We start from the raw sequence: 14,551 nt of genomic DNA on the forward strand, positions 1-14,551 counted from the left end.
TTGCTGGGAAATGTAGTTTGGCTGTCTTTTCCCCCTACAGATCCGGAGTACAATAGAGAACAGCTTTGTAGGTTGGGAACTGGAGGAGGTGCTGCTTCTGGATATGTCAGTGGACGATGGGGACTCTAAGATTCAGAACCAGATGAAAAAGCTCCAGAGCCCTGTTATACTGCTCTACTGCACTAAAGAAGAGGCCACCACCATTTTCGAGGTGGCACATTCCGTGGGCCTCACTGGATATGGTTACACCTGGATCGTACCAGCGTTGGTAGCGGGGGATGCCGACAATGTGCCGACTGTCTTTCCTACAGGTCTGAAAGAGGGGACAATGGAGAGGGAAGTGGGATGAAGGGAAAACAGGAGGGAAGAACTGAGAGACTTTGTTACAGTATGATATGTCAAAACACAGATTAGCCTAAACAGAATTATCAGATAATATCAAAAGGTTAAATGTGGAATAATGAGATGCTGGAAGACACTGGAAAAAAAATTAGAAGGAAATGTTTGCATTTGGAATATGGTTATATTGTACCATGTTGTTGAAACAATGCAAACACATAGTACACAGCTAAAACAAACAATTAATGGAAAATCAATTTCTACAACTGAAGTAAATCTAGTGGGTGGGGAATAATCCTTTGACTTTCTCACTGTGATTGGACTCTGTCACAGGCCTGATCTCTGTGTCCTATGATGAGTGGGACTATGGGCTGGAGGCCCGCGTACGTGATGCCGTAGCCATCATTGCCATGGCGACCTCCACCATGATGCTGGACAGAGGTCCCCACACGCTGCTGAAATCAGGTTGCCATGGTGCGCCTGACAAGAAAGGCACGAAGGGAGGAAACCCCAATGAAGTGCTGAGGTGAGTCAGACTTACACACCCACGCACATGCCTACACACACACACACACACAGTCACACACACACTCGCACAGACATACAGACATACACAGAGACACACAGGCACACACTTACCTGCTCACTAGAAATATTTTTAATGAGAAATCTACATTGATTTTCACTACAGTTTCCCTTATTCTCTTTGGTCTGCTCTGGTTTTAGCCAAAACTGATATATATTATTAATTGCAATTACGGTAATAATTGCAGAAGTTCACACACACACACACACACACACACACACCTTTTCAAAATCACTGACGTACATTCAATTTGTCTTAGTTCAGAGAGAGGGAGAAAAAGCGAGAGACAAAGTATGTGATTTACTAAGAGCACCATTAGAGGCAACTAATATACTTGTGCTGAAAATTAAATGGCATTGGAAATCCATTTCCTGTTTTCTGGTGACCTGGGAAACCATGTTCCAGCCATAGTTCGCTGAAGAACTTAATTTGCATCACCCTCCTTAACAACTCCCCTTCCTAAAAGCAGTTGCAGGATGCTGAGAGGCAAACAGTTTCTTGCAAGGGCAGAGGAAAGAACAACGCATTTGTAGTCAGCCAGAATGTGATTTTCCTCATCGGGCGATTGATGTGCAGCGTTTGCGTTATCGGTCCTGTCGCACTGGAGGGGATGCAGAACGCAAAGAGCGACAAACGGAAGCCAAAGAAAGCAAGATGAGCACGGCACGTCGGCCAGGACTCTCTCTTTCATCCTCACCCGAGAAACATTTAGCTTTATTTGGGGGCTGCTACCCTTTTGATTACCATGATATGGTCTGTTATTAAGTACCACTGACTGTCTCGCCCCAGCACGGCAGGTCACCCAGCCGCTGAATCACAAATTGCAGAGAGTGCAAGACTAGGAGATTCATGCATTTGAATAGATTTTGTACTGGACCTCTGAATAAGGCAATCTGCTGCTCTTTCATAGCTGACAGCAGGTAGCGATGGATTTCAGTCTAAGAACAAGACATGCGACTGCGTGATTAATGTACTCATGATCAGTGTCAATGATGACGAGGTAATTTCTATAAGGCCACAGGAAGCCCCAGAACTAGCCTAATATGAATTTGTGATGGTGTGGAATGTACGGATGTCTGCAGCTTGTCCATTTAGTGATGGAATAGCAACGGTTTGCTAAGGTTCTGCTAAGACTAAAGTTTTTATTTTGTAAATGGTTTGCCTCTAGTCAGGTCATTTGTTAAAAAATAATTCACCATTCATGGCCATTTTATGCCTTTGACAAAAGCAAAATGCTTTGGCCAGGGTCCTTAGTAAAGACCTTGTAGAAATAAGCTGCTATAAATGGCATGACTCTCGTTACATGACCTGAGTAGATTTGTGAAGATCATTTAAACTGTGGCACTTAGCACTAACTTTCTTCAAAAACACTCAAAGTTCAAAAAAGGTCAAAAAGTAAAAATCTTGCAGTGATTTTGTATCACCCATTCGAATTCACTAATTAATTCCAGAAACAGGCCTGAGCTAATTAGCAAGTCTAGGCAGCTGGGCCAAGTCCTGGGGTTGAATTTTACTTTCTGAAGCTGAACTGCCCACCTCTGCTTTGAACCTCTTGGGGGGCATGAGAGCTTTTCTTCCTTTTTTCTCCATGTTCCTGATGGCGCGTTTGGATTCAAGCACTGCATTGCAATGTATAGGTGTTTTTAAAATTCTGACTACATGGGTTTTTAAAACATCTCATGTTTTGTGCAAGTACTTGTGAAAAATTAAAACATCCACAACTAGTTGCTAAAACTATTGTTAAAACTTGTTGAAAATATATTTTGGTGCATGTTTTCTCATGGTAAGATGAGACAAACATACCTCGACAAATGCAGAATCTTGATTTTCAGCATGATTTTATGTAATGCTATGGTGTTTTTTTTTTTTTTTTTTTTTTTTAAATTAGATTCAAATATTTTGAATGATTGTGGCAGCAGAAGAGTGTAATGACAAGATTTTAACAATAATGGATGACAAGAGAGAGAGATGGAGGGGGAGAGTTCCCACTTTCTCATTTGACATTCTGACAGCACGCGATGTGTCTGCTTATTATGTTGGCTTTTGTGATCTTACAAACACCCACGATTTCAATCACGGTGTGGGAAAAAAAACAACCCACCTTTCAGTCAAGCAATTTTCCTCCACTTTGTTTTTGGTACTTGACACCTGGTGCGGAGGGGGCATTGATCGCTAATTATTAATTAGCATTTGGGCTTCTTGAGCCTGGCTCCTAGCCGGGCCGTTTGAAGTGGCGGCGGGTCAGTAATAGGCTGGCGACGGAGCCGGTGTGGAGATGGACCTCCTCTCAGCCGCACTCCCTCACGTTAGCTCTCTCTCCTCTCTTCTCGGCCTTTCTAACCCATCCGTCTCCTTTACTCCACTTTCTCTGTCTTTCTTTCCCTCTGTCCTTTTATCTTTTTACTTTTCTGGGTTCTTTTGGGTTTTTTTGTCCCCACTCTCCACTTCCTCTGTTTTGCTTGGCTTTTTCTCTCACTCTTTCCTCTGGATTTACTCGTGCACCGTCTCTCAGCTTCTCTGGTTTCCTCGGGCTCTTCTCTGTTTCTCTCATCCCTCGCTTTTCTTAGTCTCCTTCTCTGTCTTTCATTTCGTACTCTCATTCCTTTGCCCTCACAAGGCTGTCATACTCTTTCTCTTTCACTCCCTCTCCCTTTCATTCTCTTTCACTCCATCTCTCTCTCTCTCTCTCTCTCTCTCTCTCTCTCTCTCTCCCTGTCTCACTGTCTGCCTCTGTGTATCTTTAAACTCACAAAAGCAGTTGCTTGTTTGAGGCTTTTCTGTCGTAGCAGGCTCTGGAGCGAGGGGACTCTGTTGTCTGGCTTGTGTGGGGAGCGTAGACAGAGGAAGCTGTACTTTTAAACACACAACAGTGTGTACATACGCTTCCCCTGCACCCCCACTCACCTCCCAGAATAAACCCTCTAAAATATCTAAAACACATGCTAAACGTGGGATTGTGTGGAGCTACATCTAATGTATGTGGCAGACGCATGTTAACAAACTCTGACGCATCATCTGATGGTGTAATTACGGTGCTCCGTGCTGCATTCAGAAAGCTCGGGAGGAAGATATTCATGTTCATAGTAGGTGACCGTGGTTTGGACATGCTGTATTAAATATTACAAGTGAAGTACTGAATGCCAAAAACCCTGTTATTGGCAATTGGTGCTTCACTCATGTATGGAATGCATTAGTCACACATAACTTTCTTGTAATAAGAAAAACAAATTAGGTCCCTGCTTAACGGCAATTCACATTGTGTTTTATGTTATATTACAGTATATCACCTAACATTGCATGATATTACATAGGTAGGAAAGTGTTCATGAGCACCTTTGTGATGCCCAAACAAATCAATTTAGTGACATGTATGTGTCTTCCAGAGCTGTTCCAGCTGTCGCTTGTCATTTTCTGACAGTACCCTTTCAGTCTGCAGTCAGTAGGACAACAAGGTGTGCCGATGGCTCCAAATGTAACAGTAATCCCGCTTTGTAAACGCTCTTCACATGAATCCTGCTGGAAGTATATAGATAAGTAACATTTAACTCAAATGTAGCACAGCCAACCAGCCCGATGTCCAGAGCTGCGCAGTTGTGCTTATTGCAACAGACACAATGTGTAACGTCTATGAGGAAGCACTGTTTCACCAAGTCACTTTATGAAGTGATGAATGTAAAAAAAAATCAGGTGGGCTTTAAAAAAACCCACTCGAGTCTGACACTAGTAACAGCCCGCGTCCACGGCAACATGGACAATGGGGCTGACTTTCTCTGATTCCGTTTTTGTCATTCTGCATGCACTCTTGTAGATCTGACGGGATTGGCATATATCTGTGGTCTTGGGAGTGGTGACAGAAGACACCAGGCTCTCGTGTGTGAACACGAGATGGGGAGGGAGAGAGAAGGATTGAATGGGGCTTAAGTGTTCTTCTGTGTGTTTGTGTGAATTTGTCTGTATGCCCCCAGCGTTTGTCTTTTTGGTGTTTGTTCTGCTCCCAACTCCTTTCTCCATCTGCCCGTTATGTCTTACCCATGCGTGCCTCTCCTTGTGTCTCCGCCTTGCTGTCCATCCCCTGTGCGGATGTATATGTGCGTGTGCGTGTGCGTTTTCGTCCGTGACCCCTCGGCTTCAGCGGCGCACCTGTCGTCATTCATGTTCACGTTGGTCTGCCTTCACGTCTGTTGCGGTTGGGCAGCGTCAGCTGGAAGACGAGTCTGGCACTGTCGGGAGCAGCCTGGCCTGCCGTCAGCCCGTGTACTGCATCACACGCGAGGTCACGTGATGCCGGGCTAGTGCGGCATACCTAAAAGCGAATAATCCACGTTTTCTACAAGAAGCTCAAAAAACATGGATCAGAAGTGGCTGTCTGTCCTTCCGTCTCTGGAGTATGCCTGCATGCTGGTGTATATATTTTTAATTACAGTGGCTTGTGATGTGTATATTAATTGTAGATTAATAAATAATTTACGGACAGTTTAGCGAGTGTCGGCTCGGTCGGTTGCCACACTGTCTCCCCAGGGAGGCCTGTGGGGCCACACACACACACACACACACACACACACACACACACACACACAGACACACACAGGCCTGTGAGCACCAAAGAAGGATCTGGCACCACAGCTGTGCTGTCATATATCTCCTTTCATTGGTGCAGAAATTATACCTAAATCCTGATTAGCTGGCCAACTGCAGTGATATCACAATGCCACCTTGCAGCCAACTCATTCTAAATCTGTTCAAACTAGTGACGCAGTCTTACCGATGATGCATGGAAAACAATAGCAGAGAAAAGAAATGAACCAGTGCTGGAGGGTATTATTAGGTCTTCACCATCCCTTTACTTAAAGGAAGAAGTAATAGTATTGGGCTTCATATGTTTATGAGAAAGCACAACACACCTTCACGGGAGACTTTGAGGCTACAGGATCACTTATGCCCAACTACACAATATACCAGTTCATATAAATAATCAAATAAATACAACTGCGGTTCGCAGGTTGCAATTACACTCAAGTTCAGCGATCTTCAGTTGGCAGAATGTGTGAACGTAGGAGAACAGCCCTGCTGCCTGATACTTTCAGATTGGCACCTATGAGGAAAACGTTGATCACAGAACCAGATGATGGAGTCTATGTATACAGCAGCTAAATGTACATATAAACGTTTTAGTTAAGCTAGGAAACGTTTCCCTATCCAGCACATGAACTTAGCCATTATAAAGGAAACTGTAGGACTGAGCTCAGAGCAGTGTGAAAGGGTAATTCTACATACACCATCCTATCATGCTGCTCTATTGATCTGTCTATATTTACAGAGAAAGAGATTTATTGGGTACTTCTGAATCATGTCCCTAATTACAAGTGTAAAAGGGATGGATGAGAGACACAGAGAGAGTTGGAGAAAGGGGGACAGATGGAGGGGTGTGGGGGCAACAGTCTGGGTAAGAAAGACACACTCTCTCTCTCTCTCTCTCTCTCTCTCTCTTTGGTGAGATTATTGTTCCCATGGCAACACAGCAGATTGCTAGGAAATCACTGTGGTTGTGGGCGCCATGGTAACACATTTCATATGCCAGTGAGTCTTTCTCTCTCCCTCATTCTCTCACCCCTCTCTCAAATCATGATACATGCATATCAATCATAGCACTCGCGTGTGCACACACGTACACTGCAGTCAGCAGTCAATTGCACCTTGCCAGGGCCTTTACCTTTGTGCCATTGTTTATGTGCTTAGGTAACCCCAGCCTGTTACCCAGGTGGTGTAGAAGGCTGAAAATCACCTCTCGCTGTTATTTGAGCAATGGGGCTAAGACACTATGACTGCTACCATAAATGAGGGCTCTTGCTACACTCACATACTCTATGCTGTCTCTGTCTCTCGCTTTCTCTCTGTTTTTCGTGTCTCCCGTGTTGAATAGTTATTTCTTGCGCGATGAGTCGTTTTTCTGTGGCTGAGCGTTGTCATGGCAATGGCAGCCTACAGATTGAGAACGGGTTGTGTGTGTTTCTGTGTTTGTGTGTGTGTGGTGGGGGGATGGGAGTAAGGTAAGGAGAGGAGTTTTCACTGGCAATGGCAGAAACTTGTTGACACACATACTGCGATACCAACACACCAGTGAAAATCTGTGTCCCTGAACACTCCAGGGCACACACACACACACACACACACACACACACACACCTAGTGACGGACTGATTCGCAATCGCTGTCCAAGTGCCTCAGCACTGTACAACCACATAGAAAGGGAGGGTGATTATACCTAACTGATTCAAGCTAATGTAACTAACTCTATTTCTGGTCTTTTTGGTAATGTGCATTACCTTCTAGCTCATGTCAAGGCAGAAATAATGACGGGTTGACTGGGAGGGGGCTGTTGCAGTTTCTCCTGACTGTCCACTCTGTCATGGCCCCTGGACCTGGTGCACCATCTCTCTCTCTCTCTCTCTCTCTCTCTCTCTCTCTCTCTCTTTCTCTCCCTCTCTGTAGTGGAGACCTGTGTGTACACAGCAAAAGCACACCTGTAGACTGAAAGCAACATATGGTGCTTTACGCTTTTTACTGCTTAAATATGTTTTCTACATGACACGCTTTCAGTAATACGTTTCAGCTCCACAGCAGGGCTGACAAATGTAGAGTAATTACAACGGGATTCTAAAACCTCAGTCCTTTTCAGTTGTGTCCGGCTTATCTGAGATTTTCTGGGATTTTTAATTTTTTTTTATATTATATGCTTTCTCTCCCCAGATACCTCATGAACGTGACATTTGAGGGGCGAAATCTCTCCTTCAGTGAGGATGGATATCAGATGCACCCCAAGCTGGTTATTATTTTGCTAGATAAGGAAAGGCAGTGGGACAGAGTAAGTGTGTCTCTCACTTACTCTCCTCCCCCTGGATCTCTGATGCATCTATCCACAAAACCCCACATCCTTGGTGGCATAATCAGCCCCATCCCTGTCTGTGCCTTACCGCTTCCTGAATTCCTGCTATTCAGCCGTACTCAAATTTAGAGCACATTAATCTGATGCCAGCCTTATATTTCTCTCTCTCTCTCTCTCTCTCTCTCTCTCTCTCTCTCTCTCTCTCTCTCTCTCTCTCTCTCTCTCTCTCTCTCTCTCTCTCTCTCTCTCTCTCTCTCTCTCTCTCTCTCTCTCTTTCCTCCCTGCCCAGGTGGGCAAATGGGAGAATGGCTCCCTTACTATGAAGTATCACGTGTGGCCGCGCTTTGAGCTCTACTCGGATGCTGAGGAGAGGCAGGACGACCACCTGTCGATCGTCACTCTGGAGGAGGCTCCGTTTGTCATCGTCGAGGACGTGGACCCCCTCAGCGGCACATGCATGAGGAACACAGTGCCCTGCAGAAAGCAGCTCAAAGCCCAGTGAGAGGCTCATCCACCTACTTCACTAATACACGCACACTCTCCACATGTTACACGGAGCCCAGCGAGAGGCTCATCGACCTACTTCACTAATGCTTGCACACTCTCCACGTGTTACATAGAGTCACATTCAGACAGTTAAAAAGGTGTCACTTTTTGTCAGACCTTTTTTTTACTGCTTATACTAGATTAAAACGGTGTGGTTTTAATGTAATTTACACTTTGTCTAAGCTTTAATATGTTTTTTTTAAAGTAATTTGAGTCATCTGGCAGATGTGAATGCAGTTGTATGTGTGTCAGTTGCATGTGTACCAGTTACAGAAAGTCGAATTGTTACTGCATCAGTTAGAGCTGGTCAACATGGCAAAAACATATCAGGATTCTCAAAAGGCAGGGTATATATGACATTTAACTGACGTAATGGAAAATAAATGAGCAAAAAATGACAGTAAAACAGTAGTTTTCAGTTTTAAAAAGAATATTAAAATAATAAATACTATAAAGAATAATCAATACTATAAATAAATAAATACTATAACAAAAAACTATAAATTCAAATATATTGAAATATTAACTATGGATAATTAAATGTTTAAACTAACACTGGCACAATGGCACAGTATCATTATGCTTCAGTAGCCAGCAATTTGTTACTATGCATTTTGTAACTACGCAGTTTTTGTGATTTTGTGAACACCAGTGATTGTTAACAAACTCTCTAAAATTGGTCTAAATCTCTCCTTATTTATGAAACACAGCTGCTCTGTTTTATTCAGCTCCTGATAATATCCACAAAATGTTTGAAAAGCATATCACAGCCTAATTTCTCACGACGTCATATCGTTATTTCACTCGTCCCCGGTGTCGAGGGGAAGTGCGTCAAAAATCATGATGGAATCGTGCCACAGGAGACAAGAAACTGCCTCAGGGAGGAGGAACGGTGGTTGCATCTAAAGCTCGCTAACAGGCGTAGAGAGGCACATAAAAGACATAATTATACCCTGCTACTCCACATGGTGATGTTTATGATAAAAGGATGCCATCTGGAAACAACTTAGATCCTAATGTACCCTGGTGTAATGAGCACAGAATCTGGACCTTGGAGAAGTAGAAGAAAATAGCGTGGTCAAAGTGTTTATGCTTCTTGGTCTTATCATTGTATAACTGTACTGTGTTTTCTATCTAGTAGGACTGATTCTGTATATGTGTCGCTTAACTGAAGCATTGCATAGAACTGATATCTTATGACATAGCTAAATATAGACTTTAAGTTTTTTTGTGTATTGGCAGGTTTGGAGAATAAGCCCTTAGTTTAACTACAGATCTCTGCAGCATGGTGGCAGCAAAGCTAATTCTGGAAAACATGCAGAATAGTGAAGCTGTTTTTACAGTGAAGTACAAGTCTTTGACAATTTTCAGCATATCAGCTTAAAAGTGTTTGAGAGTCCATGAAAACCTTGAGCTTGTGCTCCACAAACAGGGGTTGCTCATGTTAATGAAGTCAGTGCTATAGGTCGAGGTCAGGCCAATCACTGGTCATCCCATTATGATCTTAGACTTTGTGAAGACATGGTTCATGATTGGCTCAGGAGGAAAGCCTCCAGTGTTGCATCATAATGCACCTACTGCTAAGAACATCATTACCTCTTCCCTCACATCATTAGTAAACACGGTTTCAATTTTGTTACCCAATTATCTTCAATATTCCTGTTCGTGTCATGCATGAATATAAACCTGAAAGTATGGACATCACATGATTGTGTACCATTTGTCATTTTTCCCTTCCAAATCTTTATCAGTCGCTCATTCAGTAACACCTGGTGTAGCTTCAGAGTACAAGATATTTCTGCAGCGTAGCTTGTAGCTTAGCTAACCATATTTCCCCAGGGGCTCGTTTTAATGTTGCGAAGCAATATGTTTTTTACTGACATGCAGTAAAAAGCATGATTAGGTTTCCCTAACACTATTCAGTGATTAATGTGACGGGCCTGCCTTAAGCAGTCTTGTCCACAAAGGGCTGAAGTGGCGACAGGTTTGTGTAGCAGGAGTTGCTTGACAGACCAGCTGATTTAACAAGTTGTAAAAAAACAAAAAACAAAAACAAAAAACAACAACAACAACAAAAAAAAAAAAACACTTGTTTGGAATGGAAATGTACAGCAAATGTTAAAAAAATGGTTAAAATAATATTTAACTTTTTAAAGTCAAAGGGTTCATCAATACGTGATGGTAACATATTGTAATCGCAATATGCATGGAGATAATTGCAATATGGTATTTCTGTCAATCCTGTTCAGCCGGGTGGCATTGTGCAGGGTTAGAACAGATAGCCGTAGCCACTGTAAGCCATGTAGGACCCAGTTTAAAAAATATTTTGCTGTATAGCTTAAGACATAAGCATCTAATATGCATTTCTCGCTGATAAGTATAGGTATATGTTTGAATGTATTATTCACCAAATTTTGTTAGTTTTGTGTTGATGCTATTTTCATAATTGCCAGTGAGAGCTGACTGGGAAATAAAGCAAAAATAATTAGTTTCTAATTAAGTAATATACTTAGCTGTCAGGTGATGCTGCTACTAAATACAGCAAATTAAAAGGGTGATTTATTGCTATTTAGTCCAAATGTTCAGGTGGTCTAACAACTAATCAGTCAAGAATGGTACAACTAGCCCCAGCACAGAAAGAGATATACAAATATTTATTCTCACTGAAGGCTTCATAAGCTTAACCTGTGAAAACATCCACAGCACAGTGTGTCAGCCACCTATATAAACACTCACAGGAAACACCCCAGTTTCCCCGAAGGGGCGTGTTTATTTTTGAGTGCATATAGTGAGCTACATAATCCACAGACACAGGCTATATCCGGAACTGTCTGCTATGCTGTGTTCATCAGAGTATTTACAGCACACTAATCTCTGAAGTACAAGCAAATGCAACTATATGGTTAAATATAGTACATATGTTTATATAATATAGAGTATGGTTAAATACTATTTAAATGCATTTAAAGGCTATGACGCATTCATATGACATTGGGTAAGCTAGCCAATGCATAACTTGACTATCATTAAAATATGAACTAGCCAAACTGGCATGTTTTAATTTACTTTATACATATGTAGAGAAAATGGAAATAAGAACCTATTCATAAATCACACATGCAGCCATCCAGTTTCTTTTAAGTGTACTACATTATGACCATTTTGCAGTGTGAACATACTAATCATTCAGTCATACTAAAAAATGTAAAGCATGGAAATACATTATTTCAGACATGGCCACAGTCACTGAAAAAGAGCCGTGGGGTTTGTTATGCAGTCCTTGACAATTTTGCACTATTCACAAAAACAGTACTTGATTTCTGCCATTGCTTGAACACAATGAAAATAAAAACACACAAATTTCTAGGAGAAGGGAGGACTACAGCTGATTTACATGTTCTGCTCCCATCTTAATGTTACACTGCAGCCATAATGGCCTCATTTAGAAATTAGTCATCTGTCTTCTCTAGATATCACAAAAAGTTGTCCAACTTTGGGAGTACTCAAAGCCTACTGATAGCCCAACGTTAATGACTCAAATGCCATTTTCCACTGTTCGATAAGGCTGCCCTAATAAATAGTTTATGAATGCTTAAAATGAGTTCAAATTAGTTAATGGTTTTTAGTTAGGTCATAATCACTGTAAAAATAAATAATAAGCATCTGTAACACATAGAAACAAAAAAAGACCCATTAACCAATAGCGTAAGTTTTGTCTGTTTGTATGTTACTCTGTGCCAGATTATTATTTCTGACTGTTGGTGGTTAGATTTACTCACTGGTCACTATGAAGGCTGACAAAGTAATTAACCAGTAAATGACCAGCATGGACTGAAGTTTAATAGTGGGCCTACTATTTGACAAGCAACAGGTTACTCTTGCCCATTAATAAACTAAATTAATGACCATTAATAAGATAATTTTAACCCATTCATAAACTCTTTATAAGCATAATCTCCATGTAAAGTGGTAGCCATTTGTCCTCCTGTTTTCACTGAAGATCTGTAGTGCTGTGTTCTGGCTGAATGAAAAGCTGATGTGTATTGCAGGATCGGTGAACTATCACTTTAATGGAGATTGGGTTCTTTTGCGTTCCTTTAACTTAAAACTGAGTTATCAGCGAATGTAATTTTAAATCTTTTTTGCATGTCAGCAACAATCAGTTGTCATTTTCATTATCATTGCTAAATACAGACATTAATCTTTTTTCTTAGCCTTTTTCAGTGAGATTATTCATTGTTGCTATCCTGGCTATCATTGACTAGAATAGGCACAACGGATAAGAACAGTTGAATATTATTGACAATACTGTATATGTTAATATTTTGTAATTTATTGATACATTTGCTTGTTTTTGCTCCTTTAACTATGCGGATTAATTCTCAAGTTGGGGGTAAAAAAAAAAAAACATATATATATATATATATATATATATGTGTGTGTGTGTGTGTGTGTGTGTGTGTGTGTGTGTGTGTGTGTGTGTGATGTTTAACCAGAGGTTTTCTGGGATATAGGTAACCCAGCAGTTAGTTATGAACCATAGACCTAAAAGGCATCTGGTCCCATATAAAATAGATGAAATGTTTTACCCACGACTGTGACCTTAAGCAAGGCACTTAACCCCAGCTTGACCCAGTTAAGTGATCTCGTTATTGGTTAATGCAAAAGCCACTCTGAGCACAACTCTCAGCTCAGTGTCCCAACTACGATTATTCTGTGAGTCGCTGTTATCTTTAAAGTAATTTGATTGAATAACTTGTCTCATTGCTCATGGTTAACAGCCCAAAGGAAACTGGCATGTCCTGAACGTTTGACTCTTTCCTGTTGTCTTCTACATGTATGCCTTCTTTCCTTCTTCTCTCAGAAACCAAACTGGAGATTCTGGGATTTATATCAAGCGCTGCTGTAAGGGCTTCTGTATAGACATCCTCAAGAAGATCGCCAAGTCGGTCAAGTTCACCTATGACCTCTACCTGGTGACCAACGGGAAGCATGGCAAAAAGATCAATGGAACGTGGAACGGCATGGTTGGCGAGGTGGGCGGCGGCTTACAGAAGAGTCTGAACTAACAGTTGTATAGCCTTCCCGTATCATAGAGGGTCTGAATAAACCATTCTAGAGCCTTCCCATATGACAGTCTGAATAAACTGTTCTAGAGCCTTAACATATGATAGAGAGTCTGAATAAACTGTTCTAGGGCATTCCCATATCATTGAGTCTGAATAAACTGTTCTAGAGCCTTAACATATGATAAAGAGTCTAAATAAACTGTTCTAGGGCCTTCCCATATCATTGAGAGAGGGGTTCACTGTGGATAAATGGGTATTCCGTCTGGTCGGTTTCCTGTACATTGCAACTGGATGGGAGACTTATGTGACACACCCTGACTGGAAAGGGGTTTTAAGGGAATACAGCTGTTTCGTTTTAAAATGTGATTTTATATTGACTTTGCTCCATGTTCCTCCCATGCTGCTGAAACTATTTGCTCACTCCTCCTTTCCCTGTGATGTGCTCATATGGTTATTGAAGGACCTGATAAAGCTGATTAAAAAACTGCAGTCTGTTTGCTGCGTAAGCACATTTTGCCTTACACCTATTGGACTCTTCAGTCCCCTTGCAGTAAGACTGCCATTATCAAGCACCCATCGTTACCCAGCGCACTCTGCAATTCCTTCAGGTAATACCAGAGCGGCTCAGGCATGCCACTTCAGTATTCACACTGAGATAGCTGTCAGCACACTTTATTTGAGATGAGGTGAGCAGCATGTTTTGCACAGCTCCATCTAAGGGCAAATTATGCAGTGCACTGGTGTACAGACATGTACTGCTGCCAATCACATTTGTGAAGGCCTGAAGAGCTCATGATTTAAGTTGGTACTTAAGTGTAGTAGTGGATACTCTTTTATTTAAAATGGTCCTTATGTGCAGTAGTGGATACTGTTTTATTTAAGAAGGTACTTAATTGCAGTAGTGGATACTCTTTTATTTAAAATGGTACATAAGTGCAGTAGTAGATACTCTTTTATTTAAGATGGTACTTTTCTATCTTGAACAAAAGAACATGAAGGCAGTGATTTTTGGCTTGGTATTGTCACAGTATTTCTGAAAAGGTGAGGTGAAAAGTGCTGAGAGAGAGAGAGAGAGAGAGAGAGAGAGAGAGAGAGAGAGAGAGAGAGAGAGAGAGAGAGAGAGAGAGA

At 41.7% G+C, this 14,551-nt stretch overlaps 1 protein-coding gene across 1 annotated transcript in view; it reads left to right on the forward strand.

The window, feature by feature from the left end:
- grin2bb (glutamate receptor, ionotropic, N-methyl D-aspartate 2B, genome duplicate b) overlaps positions 1-14,551 on the forward strand; it is an 80,488-nt gene that overhangs the window by 47,624 nt on the left and 18,313 nt on the right. Inside the window, exons 7-11 of the mRNA XM_035535037.1 lie at positions 41-311; positions 673-865; positions 7,673-7,787; positions 8,098-8,306; positions 13,219-13,390. Coding sequence (XP_035390930.1) covers positions 41-311; positions 673-865; positions 7,673-7,787; positions 8,098-8,306; positions 13,219-13,390 — 960 coding nt within the window. The remainder of the gene's footprint in view (positions 1-40; positions 312-672; positions 866-7,672; positions 7,788-8,097; positions 8,307-13,218; positions 13,391-14,551) is intronic.

Source organism: Electrophorus electricus, chromosome 16 (assembly GCF_013358815.1).
Source record: "Electrophorus electricus isolate fEleEle1 chromosome 16, fEleEle1.pri, whole genome shotgun sequence".
Taxonomy (NCBI): domain Eukaryota; kingdom Metazoa; phylum Chordata; class Actinopteri; order Gymnotiformes; family Gymnotidae; genus Electrophorus; species Electrophorus electricus.